At 48.2% G+C, this 12,146-nt stretch overlaps 2 protein-coding genes across 2 annotated transcripts; one reads left to right on the top strand and one right to left on the bottom strand.

The window, feature by feature from the left end:
- Positions 1 to 5,681: 5,681 nt before the first annotated feature.
- LY89DRAFT_610538 (mediator of RNA polymerase-like protein II transcription subunit 16) lies at positions 5,682 to 9,381 on the bottom strand. Its single transcript, XM_018210552.1, has 9 exons — positions 8,908 to 9,381; positions 8,503 to 8,863; positions 8,207 to 8,453; positions 7,719 to 8,161; positions 7,448 to 7,667; positions 7,283 to 7,402; positions 7,127 to 7,237; positions 6,801 to 7,082; positions 5,682 to 6,753 (listed from the first exon to the last, which is right to left on the bottom strand). The coding sequence occupies exons 1-9, from the start codon at positions 9,039 to 9,041 to the stop codon at positions 5,762 to 5,764; spliced, it is 2,910 nt and encodes a 969-aa protein (XP_018074773.1). The 5' UTR covers positions 9,042 to 9,381; the 3' UTR covers positions 5,682 to 5,761.
- Positions 9,382 to 9,763: 382 nt separating this feature from the next.
- On the top strand, positions 9,764 to 12,113 carry LY89DRAFT_779194 (DHS-like NAD/FAD-binding domain-containing protein). Its single transcript, XM_018222276.1, has 2 exons — positions 9,764 to 10,285; positions 10,336 to 12,113. Exons 1-2 carry the CDS (start codon positions 9,919 to 9,921, stop codon positions 11,724 to 11,726), a joined length of 1,758 nt encoding a protein of 585 aa, XP_018074772.1. The 5' UTR covers positions 9,764 to 9,918; the 3' UTR covers positions 11,727 to 12,113.
- Positions 12,114 to 12,146: the final 33 nt, after the last annotated feature.

Here is a 12,146-nt window from a genome sequence, read left to right as displayed (position 1 = left end):
TGCACTTGGATTATGTATCAGACATTCGATGCTGGGTCGGGTCAGGTAAGGTTACTTACGGAGCAGCGTACTGTACAAGCAGGCTGACTTCGTTCGTCGACTGATGCGTTCCTAGCCCTCCGGCCCCTGTCACGGTCAAGATGGGGCTAATCGATGGGATCCCACTCCAAAGATCCCACGCTCACGCTCGTCTGGAGGCCTGTCCATTCCGGTCTGTCCTCCTCTTCCAATCCCCGGTCCTGCGTCCTGCGTCCTGCGTCCTGCGTCCTGCGTCCCGCCTATGAAGGAACATTCTAGCGCTGGTGAAGGGGCACGCAGCCAACGCGAAATCAATGGAGCCATCGCCTCGGACCTTTCCTCTTCTGCCATTCGGTGGTCCCAACTCTCAACCCCGCCCACCAACCAAATATCGCACGCTGCAATTTGGGTTGGGACACTGCGAGATCTCCATCCCTGTCCGAAAAACTCAGACCCGTCCGTCCAGCTCCATCCCGGACTCTGCAGCGGCATGTCCCACTGTTGCACCAATACGGGCTGGTCCTAGTGGGCCCGCCCAAACCACTCTAAATGCGCCACCAGGTCTCCACCAGAGATAAGGAAGTCGACCTGCCAATCACACGCCGGTGAGTTTTGTCAATTGGTGATGTCGGCCACTGAAGAGAGTGGTCTGGGGTCCCCTGAAAAAGGGTGGATGCCAAGAGCCTGGAAGCGAAGACGCATGCGGGATGGAGATGGGCAATGGGATCTCGGTCTGCCCTGACAGAGACAGCCAGAGGAAACGCCATCTGATCACGGCACAGAGTAGATGGCGTTTCTGGGGGAGGAGGAGGAGGAGGGGATTATTTTTCTGTTTAGAGAATGGTCTGTGAAGTTTCATCAGCCGTTTTCTCTCTTCTCTTTTTGAGCTTCATTCTTTCTTTATTCCTTTCTTCATTATGCGTTGCTACCGTACCTGGAACTATTTAACCTTATTCTCGTCTCGCCAGACAGGAAGCTTAGATTGGAGATCAGAGACTAGAAAAAGCAACGGCGTCGGTGTCGTCCGACCATGCCATGGTCGAGGCTGCCAGTCGCTTCTCGCAAAACACCTCCGAGGCTACAGTAGAATATCGAGTCGTTGGCTGAGGACCACTGAACAAGACTTCCGACGCATCCACTCAGATATGGCCACTGGACCGTATCGTCGGATTATTTAGGGTTCTGCTGCAGCGTATCAGGTTGCAGTTGAGACCTTCGAGAACGAATCTCATGGTTTATTTTGAGGTAGGTTTCGAGCCAGTCCAGTATCGTGGCCGCTGCCAAACAGCGATCTCGGGGCGTGAAAATGACTCGAGCAAGAGTTGCGCTGCTGGAGAGAGGCAACTCACGCATCTCGGAGCGACTATCAGATACTAACTCAACAGCTGGTATTGCCAAGACTCGCAACGGACATTGACTCGAACCATACTGACGGAATCTCAAGCAAGAAATTCAGAGTCTACATGCCGCCAAGCAAAGCGTTCAACCACACCTTCATACTTACCATGCAAGCTGAGAAAGACTCCATATATCCCAAACGGTGCACTTCCAGAACCCCGCATGATGCATGAAATGACTTGAATCCCTCCTCTCCAAGAATTGCTTCTGAAAAGCTTAAAAGACTCGATTCGAGAGTGTGTGATGGGAAATTTAGGGGTGGTGAAGATGTCATTGGAGGAGCGCGTGTCTCAAGAACACGTTCTGGGGGCTTTTATGATTTTTTCTGCATCGAGAATTGCCGGAAGAAGCAATTTGGATTGGATGGTGTGATGATGGATGCGGAGAGGGTTGGATATCTCCTGGGGGTTTGGGTTTGAAGATGCGACTTCCCTTGCTTGTTTTTTGAGTGATGATTTCAGCTCCTTTTACGACCTAACAGTGACATTAGATACTTCGCTCCAGTTGCTTTTCGAGGATATTGTATGAAGCAATTCTCTTTGAAATAGATTTAGCTAGACAAAATCATCACATCATCAAAAACATTTCCACGCCGTACCAAGACATCCATCTACTGTATCTGTAACCAAATCTCTCCCCTGATCATGAATTTACATTCTTGGAACAGCACCATCCAACATCCCCCTCCTCGTCCCGTCCCTCATCCTAGGTTCCATCCCGCCAAGACATCTCATCCCCGAACCCTCCCTCCTCCCAAAACCACGTTTCCGCCAAGCCAGACAGACAGACAGACGGGACCATCTCCACCCCACCGCACCAGCAGCGGGGATGACATCTTGGCAGAGATAAGGATTCTAGACGCAATTCGCGACTTCGTGAAGTCTTTCATTTTGCGAGATCTGGAAAGATGACGATGATGCCGCCCCAACCGAGCGATAGAGGGGAGATGAAATTGCGTGACTGATTCGAAATCGGCGGCGCCTTGCTCGGCTAGGCAGTGACGAGAGGGATGTTGTGCAAGATTTTCGAGTCCTGTATTGTACCTGATGTTGTGCAACCCCATCTAATCCAGCGTTTTGAACTTGTCTTTCATTCTGTACCCAGTGGTTTCAAAACATCCATCCAGTTAAAGTAACCAACCAACCAGCTCCTGCATACTGTAAGGTTATGAGTTTCAAGCTCCCACCCATGCCATCCTCCTCTGTTTCTTGCATGCATGCATGCATGCATCGCGTATTCACAAGAAATACCCCACACACATCCCTCAGGTCTCAAAGCCACAGCCTGCGAACCCTTGAACCACATACCGTCTTCTCATCAATGCGTTGCGTTGCGTGACCTCCAAACAAATCCCGCGAGTGCGGCGACGACACTGATGCAAACAATAGGGTGCCTGCCTGCATGCCGTCTCTCCACCACCACCACCACCACCATAGCACAAAGAGTCCCTGCAGCCTGCGTGCATACAGTACAGTATCTTCTGCAACGAAAATTTGCACCCACACACACACGGCCTCGGTAAGCATCCCGAGAGGACAGTGCCCCGTCCATTCAGGGGAGGAAAGGAAGCGAGGAAGAAAAAATTACTTGTACGTACAGTAACCTACCCCACGCATCGAAGCGAGAGAAAGAAAAAAAAATGGTCATCCCACCTTCCGGATGCAAAACGAAAGAAAGCCACGAAACCTAAAATGAAGGTTGTGTCGGGAGGTTTCGCGCTACTGTATGTATGTACGGCTAGTACGGTACGGTACGGTAGCTGTGTTTTAAAGGTAGACGGGCAGGTAGGGGATCTTCGGGGTGCGGTAAGTAAATACATAGGTTATATTGCGCGTTTTAAAGGTAGATGGGGGAGAGGAGGATCTTCGGGGAGCAGGAGAGAGATTGAGTGATTGATAGTGATGTGCAGATGGGCGATGCGAATGGAAAGATGGTTGGTGGTGTGAGGGTGATCTTGTGTTGGTGGTACGGTAGAGAAGATGAGTAGGTAGCACGGGATCTGAGATGGGATGGGATGGGATGGGAGGAGATGAAATGAGATGCGAGATCCCGTGGGGAAGATCTGGTACCTGGGTAAGTAAGTTGAGGGAGGGTAAGAGAGTGGTGGTGATCCTTTACTTGATTTGTGAGGTTTGGTGTTGTTTTCGGATTCTCTGCGTTTGGATTTCTTTTCTGTTTAGCTGCGTTCATTTTCAAGGAATAGGGATTCGATAGTTCGGTCCCAATTGTTCTTTAGCTCTTCACCCAGGCTCTTTGATCGTCTGAAGCAATGTTAACCGTGGCAGCTCGTAGACGAAAGTCTTCTGATGTTCTTCATCTGTATGGATACCTTTTCAGGGTCAGTGACCTGCTTCTATGCAACGAAGAAATGCTGTGTTGATCTTTGTACTACAGTACATCTCGAGTCTAGATCTTTGTACACACATACGTTGTGCAATGTTGCTCGAAAAAGATCACCACTTCCTAAATTAATATTTCCAGAACGTGGATGCAGTGCTTCTAAGATAATCCCTCTTGCAACACAAAACATTATCTGTTTCTGCGGGAGCTTTCTCTCGATACCTGCCTCGAGATGAAAACTCTCGCTCTCATTCACCAGCTAGGTCACCAAGAGAATAAAAAGAAGTAACAAGTACTTTGCACTAAATTCATGGAGTCACGGTACTTAAGCCCCCCTGTTTCTCTTCCACACCCTTTATGTCACTGGTCTTCTCACCTACCTGGTTGTCTGCTGGTTATGAGATGGTGTGTTCCTGGTAAAAGAAACATTTACACTTTAGTACCAAAAGTTCAACGATTTAACAACGTGGGTCAAAGCCGAAGTTTGCTAGTACCGATTTCATTACTGCCGTCTGGTGAAAAGATAATTTGGCCACGACGATCTGACCATTGCGAGTAACCTTGATGGATACGCATCCATCAGTAACACGGCTTGTTGCGGATTCGTTTGGGAGCTGATGGTGTGGTTCTAAAGATTTCTCTCTGAAGTCGTCTCCCTGGTTTGTGGCTTTTAGTTTTGAAAAAGTCTTGCTGTTGACAAATTCCCTCCCTATTCTCTAGATTTTGTAAGTGAGAAGTCAGGTTCCAATGAAGTGTACGTGTTCTTGCTCATACACCTCTTTACTTGCCGACCTTTGGCTATCGAAAGCCGGCTGAAAAAAAGGTGCATTTATGTCTACCTATATGGCCTCTCACCAATCTTCTGGCTTTTGAGTCGTGAAAAGTCAGATAACATTAAAATGCAACTATCTTTGTTCATAAGTTCTCTCTCTATTTTCTGACCTTTGCCTACGAGACGTTGGATCTACCTGGGGTGTACTCAATGTTATTTTTAGATCTTAGCTATTCTCTAACCTTTACTTCTTGTCTTCTGCCATGAATATATAAAGAGGGGCAGGAAAGTTACTTTTGGTTCCCCCCCGGCGTCTCTTTTCGCCCCAATTCAACCCTTCTCAATCTTTCACTGTCCCCTTTTCGCCCATGTCTCTCACGAATTCGGCGTATATGTTCTCTTCTTAACAACGACATCGTACCCCACCCATAAAAACTAAAAATTTCCGGCAACCCAGAACCCAGAAACGAATGACTTTGCTTTGCTCAAGAGCACAGCCAACAGACCGAAGTACACGGGAGCCGGTAAATCGACTTGGAAGTGGCGTTGGTTTCTCTAGATGGCGAATGTGGTCCTGATTGTTTCTTTTATAGACAAATCTGGTGAGGATGTGCTTAGGCTTGAATAGAAATCTGCTTTGGTAGGATTGAGTCACTTTTGGGCTATGATGTGCAATTCCCAGGGCCAGCAAAGAACATGCCAGGAAGTGAATCAATTCTTCTCAGCCGCACGGTGTCAAAATTATCTCTACAAATCGTAATTAAATTCACGCTCACGACAGACGTGGACAGGAGACTTAGATTCACGCATTGGAAACGAGGTATATAACGAAGTAGCTTTCAGGTTTGTGGTACGACAGGCAGCTATCTGCAATCGATTCTCATGTATCCAGATATCTTGTCTGTAGGTAGCCGGGGGCCTTCTGAGGTTGGAGGCTACTTGATTGGTTTTGCATGGGGAGTTTGGATATGATTTGTTGTGTGGATGTTTGTCTTGGTTGATTGTTGTTGCTGTCAACGGATAATTTTGCTGTTAATTAAAAAACGAGTTGCTTATCAGAGTTGAGCTGTGTAATATCAGAACAAACTAATCTCAGCTAGTGAAATTAAGACATTCTATTCACTTGAGCACTTGAAGATAATGTTTCAAAAAGCAACGATCTTTTATTAGAAATAATAGCTATGGATATACCCAAAAGCAAAAAGCAGACGGCCCTCCCAAAATACCAATAAATCAAGCAGCCATCTGTCCAGCAGGTAAAGTATCCCAATACCCACTACAAAAACATCTTCGCTGCTGCATCATCAGCCAAGCCAACGCCGGTCTCTGACTCATCGAATCCTCCATGACGGCTGCGCACCGTGCACACCTTCTCCATTTGACTCCCTGTCTCGAACTCCCATTCGCTTGCGAGTCGCCATTCTCCGAAGAATGGAGGGAAGGTGGGTTCCTCAACCAAGTCTTCAAGAAACAATCCATAGTCCGTCCTAGGTTTTTCCTCTTCTTGACAGATGCGTGATCCTCATCTATTTCCAACATTGTGAAATCGGCAAAGAATAGTTGAGCGGGTTCGATTTCTTCTTGTACTGTTTCTAGCAAGCCTTCCTTTCGGAAGAGTTCAACAATGACAGTTTTGAAAGCGTCAGGGAAGGAACTCCCGAAGAGCATCTTGATCTCCAATTGGTTGCGGACCTTTTCGGCTTGCGGGGAGCCCGAGAGAACTGGTTGAGTAGAGGAAGATGAGGTCGGTGGTGTGGCGTAGGCTGTTTTGATGAGGGAGCTGAGGGATGAGAGTAGGGCTTCGGCGGTCTTGACTTTGACAATGGTGGTTGAGGTAAGGGTGGCAATCTGAAGATATGCTTGTCGAAGAGCTGGAGTTACGTTTGAAATTGGGTGAGGACTTTGGGAAGGATTTTGCTGATTGAGGTTGTTTGAAGGGGTTCCTCCACTGAGCATAATGGCCTTGCGGGCAATATAGTCTAGATGGACTAAGCGTCGGCAGATAGCGGTTAAGAATCCGCGGACTGATGAAGAGAGAAGCATATGGAGTGCAACTGTATTGGTAGAGTGAAGATGGGCGAGAAGGTCAGGAAGAGAGAGCTTGCTCGCGTTGGTCAGGTCAACTGTGGATGGTACAGTTGTGGGAAGAGTTAGAAGGGTATCGACGAGCCAAGCCATTAGGTCAAGAATCCAGCGAACGGAGCCAGTAAGAGAATTGATCACTTCTACAGAAGTGTCAGTGCCATCAACAGCTTAGTACAAACCAACTTACCTGAGTCTTCTAATGGGGAAACCTTGTCAGGACCCATTGGATTGAGATTCGCAGCCATCGATACGCAGACGACGATGTTGCGTAGCTGTAGGACCAACCATGAGAATCTGCCTGAGAACGTTCGAGGATTGAATTCTCCCTTGAAACCAAGGGAATTTTGTAGACATAGACAAAGCTGTATGGATGTGTTTCGAACAAGCATATCGTGATGTGACTCTTCTGAATAGTCTGCCTGTAGTTTAAAAATGCGAGATGTGTCCGTGAGCAAGTCATAGATCAGTTCTGTTGATGTTAGCTTGCATTTAGGGAAACAAGACTATACTTACGGGGAGTCGCATGCTTCTTCACTGTGGCGAGAAGATCGTCGTAATTGACTCCTCTCATCACGGCTGTACCAATAGAAAGTGATAACGCAGCTATAGTTGCTCCGTACATAGCTTTACATGATCAGAATAGAGCACATCAAATTTCAGGGAACATACGATCTTCCGCACTGGTACCTAGGTCACCTAAACGATAATCCAGATGCTGCCATTGCACCTTACCGTCGCCCTTCAGTTGCACAATAGAGCAATAGCTTGGTGAAAATGCAATTTGTAAACCTGCGGGAATCAGTCATGATCAAAAATGGAGAGTGGGATTCTAACATGGCTCGTCCTCAGGGTAGGTGAAGCCAATCTGGGAGAGATGCCAGACGCGTTCAAGGTTTCCATCATTGAATGTCTCCGACATATCAAACCGATCACGATACTCAATAGAGCCATCACTGTATGCAAAGAAGATCACTTTGCCATGATTCATAGGCTCCAATCCGATAGCTATCTTGTTGACTGTGAAGCTTTCAATCTTCTTCAGAAATACAGTAGGCTAGAGGAAGTCAGAGAGGAAATAGCCAACGATACGACCGCGTAAACTTACTCCTGGTTGCGATCCAACGCTATTTCTCCTCGAGCTCAGCTGCTCAAAGGCTGGATGAATATTCTGGTGCTTATCTCTTACTTCCCATCTATCTACAGTCGTATAAACATCTTGATTGAAGTGCGAAGAAGAAATTGGTAAGTGTGAGCGGAACGTAATGATCGTGGGTGAAACTACTTTGCCACCAGCATCGACACATGGTGGCAGGAACTCCAAGCGTGAGAGTTGTTGCATTGAGGACTCCACATGTGAAGGGTTCAATGGGATACCAGGTCCTTCGTGATACCAGCTCGTCACAGCCAAGTGCCTCGTCTTGATTTGCGGTTGAACTGGCAGTTGTGCGGGTGCCGCTTTGTCCATCTTCGGTTGATTCCACTCAATCACAGCACGAACAGTTCGTAGTTGTTTTGATGAGGTAGCAAATGCTATTAGTAGAGTGTTGTCTGTAGACCATCAGCACCAGCCAGCAGGAGTCTTCTGTTGCTTACTTTTATCGGCGCATATCGCAGCATGAGTGATGAGATCATCCGATGAGACTATGCTTTCAAGCTCGGTATGGACTTCATACCATTTGTTGTTATTCTGGGGGAAGAGGAGCCTCAACAGCCCATTTGTGGTTAAAAAGATGAAGGCCGATCGATTGTGATTTGGATGACTTGGTCCCAGACTTGGAGCTTGAGATGCCTCATAGCGGTAGTCCGTCCCGTCCTTCACAGCTGGACCATTCAATATTGTCTAGCATCAATCAGTTTCACCGAGCGGTATTGGATGGTTTGAAACACACAGGTCTATTTGGGGGGAGTGTTGCCAGATTCAACCAATAAGACCCAACGACAGCATGGAGGTCATCTGTTGGGTCAGCTTGAATCATCCTGGCAAGGGCGACCTTGTTTAGTGAGGAAAAGACGGATAGAATGGCAACACGCCCTGCAGCATCGATTGCTGCCAAATCGCTGCCATTGGGGGCCCAAGCAAGATGTTTGAGAGGGCCGCCTTCCATTGAGTTGGAGAAGTTTTCAGTTTTGTAAGGCTCGCTAAGTGCCCAGGTGCCATCTTCTGGGTGGCACCGTAGGTTTCGCAGGTCTACCGCCGTGCCATTTGCAGTGATCGATGCTATGCTTCCCCATTTGGACCACGCAATGCTTCTATGGATTCTTAGCCATGTACTCGTATCTGTGCAGGTACTTACTGGCAGCATCCACTTTCGCGAAGCTCGTCTAAGCGCTGGTACAGCTCTTTAGGGGGAGGCCGTGCTGGAAGAGACAAGTCACCCCCGCCAAAAAGTTCCATATCCAAAGCATCATCGTCCATGATCATGGGCATTTCGGAGCCAAGGCTTCACCCCGAACGACGACCTGATTCGCGATCCCTGATCCTCCAAGTGATGATAACAATAATGAAGATGAAGTAAGATGAGACTTCTGGAAACAACAGACCTAATCGTCGCTGTTGTGATCGTCGGGTATATCTGAGATGTAGAAGCAGTTTCGTACGTTTAGCGAGCGTCTCCAATGATAGATACAACAGGGTGCGGGTAGTCTAGTCCAAGTTCGGCTAGATTCACGCATTCCCCCCAGTGACCAACATCAAGATTCGAGATTCCACTTCGATCGACAGCGACAACAAAGGTAAACAATGGGCAAAGTTGGTACTGGGCTTTGGCTTCGGATCTTTGACTATGGATCAAGGGGGGAGGGGCTGATAGGAGAAAATTCCGGTCTGTGCCTTGCAGTGCTTACTTGACCCCGTTGAGCGGGAACTTGCATGTATCTATTCACGGTGTTCCTGTAACCTCAAATTCACGCTTTGAAGTCTGGAACCATTCAACTATTACAGATATGAGAAAGTCTAATTTTGCATTACCAGGTGAATTGGATAGATGTCTTTGATACCCTCAGGCGGCAATTTCAGATGTTCATTGTTATGGGAGTGAATGAGCCCGTTACCATTGTGGCATTACTATTGTGGCCCCCGGATTACGCTGGTTTAATGCGCCGAAATCTTATTAGCGCGCATTGCGGGCAACGACATCTCGATCACTTCTTTTTACCCAACCACTTCTTTCCACTCCACGAATTGTGACTCGACCAGGATAGGAAACCCGTCATGATCTGAAGAGGCGCGCTCTCAGATTTCTCGACTCAACGCCTTTCCCCTCCTTCCTACGCCGACCCTCTACGACTGCGAGCTCTTGGCAGCCATGTCTCCAAGCAGTTCCCCCCTCTCCTCTCCGCTCTCCAGTGTCGCCTCTAGATCGCCAACACCACCTGGAGACTATCCATCACCTCCATCCAGCAATGCGTCAGACAAGGAGACCGCGTCTGGGTCGCGCGACGCGCAAGGAGACGTGCCGGACTCTGATGGCCCGCCACCCGCGAAGAGGCAAAAGATCGCAAAGACGCGCGAATTGAAGACCGAATATCTCGATTTGCAGAAGCTTATTGAAAGCGAAGATGAGCTTCACCATAAGACTCAAGACGCGAAGCTCACCAGGTTAATGGAAGCTCTTCGCACGAAGCGCAAGATCGTCGTTATTGCGGGAGCTGGAATATCTGTTTCAGCCGGTAGTAAGTTTCGATTCTTCCCTCAACTACGGATATTGCTGATATACTTGTAGTACCTGATTTCCGCTCTTCTAACGGCTTGTTCGCAACTCTGCGTACCCAGCACAAGTTGAAGGCTTCCGGCAAGCATTTGTTCGACGCGTCTGTATACCGAAGTGATTCATCTACGACTTCGTTCCACACCATGGTTCGAGAACTATCCCATCTTACACAAACTGCAGAACCTACGGCATTCCATCACATGCTTGCGACGCTTGCGGAGGAAGGACGCCTGTTGAGATTGTACACTCAAAATGTTGACGGTATTGATACTTCCTTAGAACCATTGGCGACTACGGTCCCCCTGAATGCAAAAGGACCTTGGCCAAAGACAATTCAGCTCCATGGAGGTTTAGGAAAGATGGTTTGCTCCAAGTGTGGTCATCTTGCAGACTTCGACGGTGCGCTGTTTGAAGGCCCAGAGCCTCCCGCTTGCGAAGAGTGTGAGACAATCGACACAGTGAGACAAGCTAGTGGCCTACGGAGTCATGGAGTTGGTCGTCTTCGCCCTAGAATGGTCTTGTACAATGAATTCAACCCTGACGAGGAAGCTATTGGAGCGGTGAGCCATGCCGACCTGAAGACTAGGCCCGATGCAGTCATTGTTGTAGGAACGAGTCTCAAGGTACCAGGTATTCGACGACTGGCAAAGGAGATGTGCTCCGTTTCCCGAGGAAAACGAGGCGGGTTTACAGCTTGGATCAACTACGACCCTGAACCCGTAGGCATCGAATTCAAGGATTGTTGGGATATGGTTGTACGAGGAGAATGTGATGAGGTTGCACGACTGGTCAACTTTCCCAAGTGGAACGAGAAGGACTTGGGCGAATACACAATCGTCAAGAGTGAAGAGGTGGAGAAGAGCAATACTCGTCCAGAAGTGGTTGTCGAATCATACCCTATCACTTCTTTCCAGCCACCCGCAATGCCTACACCAGTCGACAGTCCACGACAACAAAGTCCAACATCGCATGCTCCTGCCAAGCTCAAGCAAATCTCACTCAGTTTCGCCGGTGGTCTAGCTAGTGAAGCCCCTGCCTCGAGGCCTGCGGATGCGAAGAAGAAGCGTGGTAGGAAGCCATTGCCTTCAATGCCGACGAAGCCTATGAGTGCAATCAAGAAGACCTTCGGTGCCTCTAAAACCACGAAATCCATCGAAAGCAAACCTGTGAAGGTAGCCAGTAAATCTGCTGGACCTACTTCGCCATACTTTCCGAGCCTGCACAAGACTACCCCGTCATCTCCCATGCGGCCCGTATCTCCTTTTGAGACGAGAAATAACAAAGATTTGTCTTCACTAAAGGCACCTGAAACTCCAAAACCCGTTGTTGAAGTACCCGTGTACCAACAAGGAACCATCTCACCCAAGTCGGTCCCTACGGGAATGGCGCATCTACTGTCATAAACCATTGGTCGTCTTACAGGCATCGCTGACCATTATCACTCAGCAATGCCGGGGTCCTGTGCATCAGATTTCTTTTTATACGAAAGCATTGGGCTGGCGTTCGGAGCATTTCATAAAGGCATCACATTAGGAGTCTATTATGGAGAGGCACCCATACCATCCACATCGGCGTTTTCACTGCAATTGGAGGTCTCCAATTGTTGCATTTGGGAACTGCTGGACCAGCCAGCTTATTGTACCCAGAATTTCTTTCTTACTTGCATTGCATCTGCGCATACCAGTCGCATTGTTACTGGCTGTAATTTTTCGGAGAACCTGGTGGGAGGATTGAGCCTACATATGCTTGGCCTCCTCATTCTGTACATAGAAATCAACACATTCTGTGACATCAAAATCGTGTGCCGTTCGCAGTGAGAAATT

This window comes from Mollisia scopiformis, assembly GCF_001500285.1.
Source record: "Mollisia scopiformis unplaced genomic scaffold LY89scaffold_6, whole genome shotgun sequence".
Lineage (NCBI taxonomy): Eukaryota > Fungi > Ascomycota > Leotiomycetes > Helotiales > Mollisiaceae > Mollisia > Mollisia scopiformis.
The sequence above is the reverse complement of the archived record's forward strand: the minus strand, read 5'-3'. Positions and strand labels throughout refer to the sequence as shown.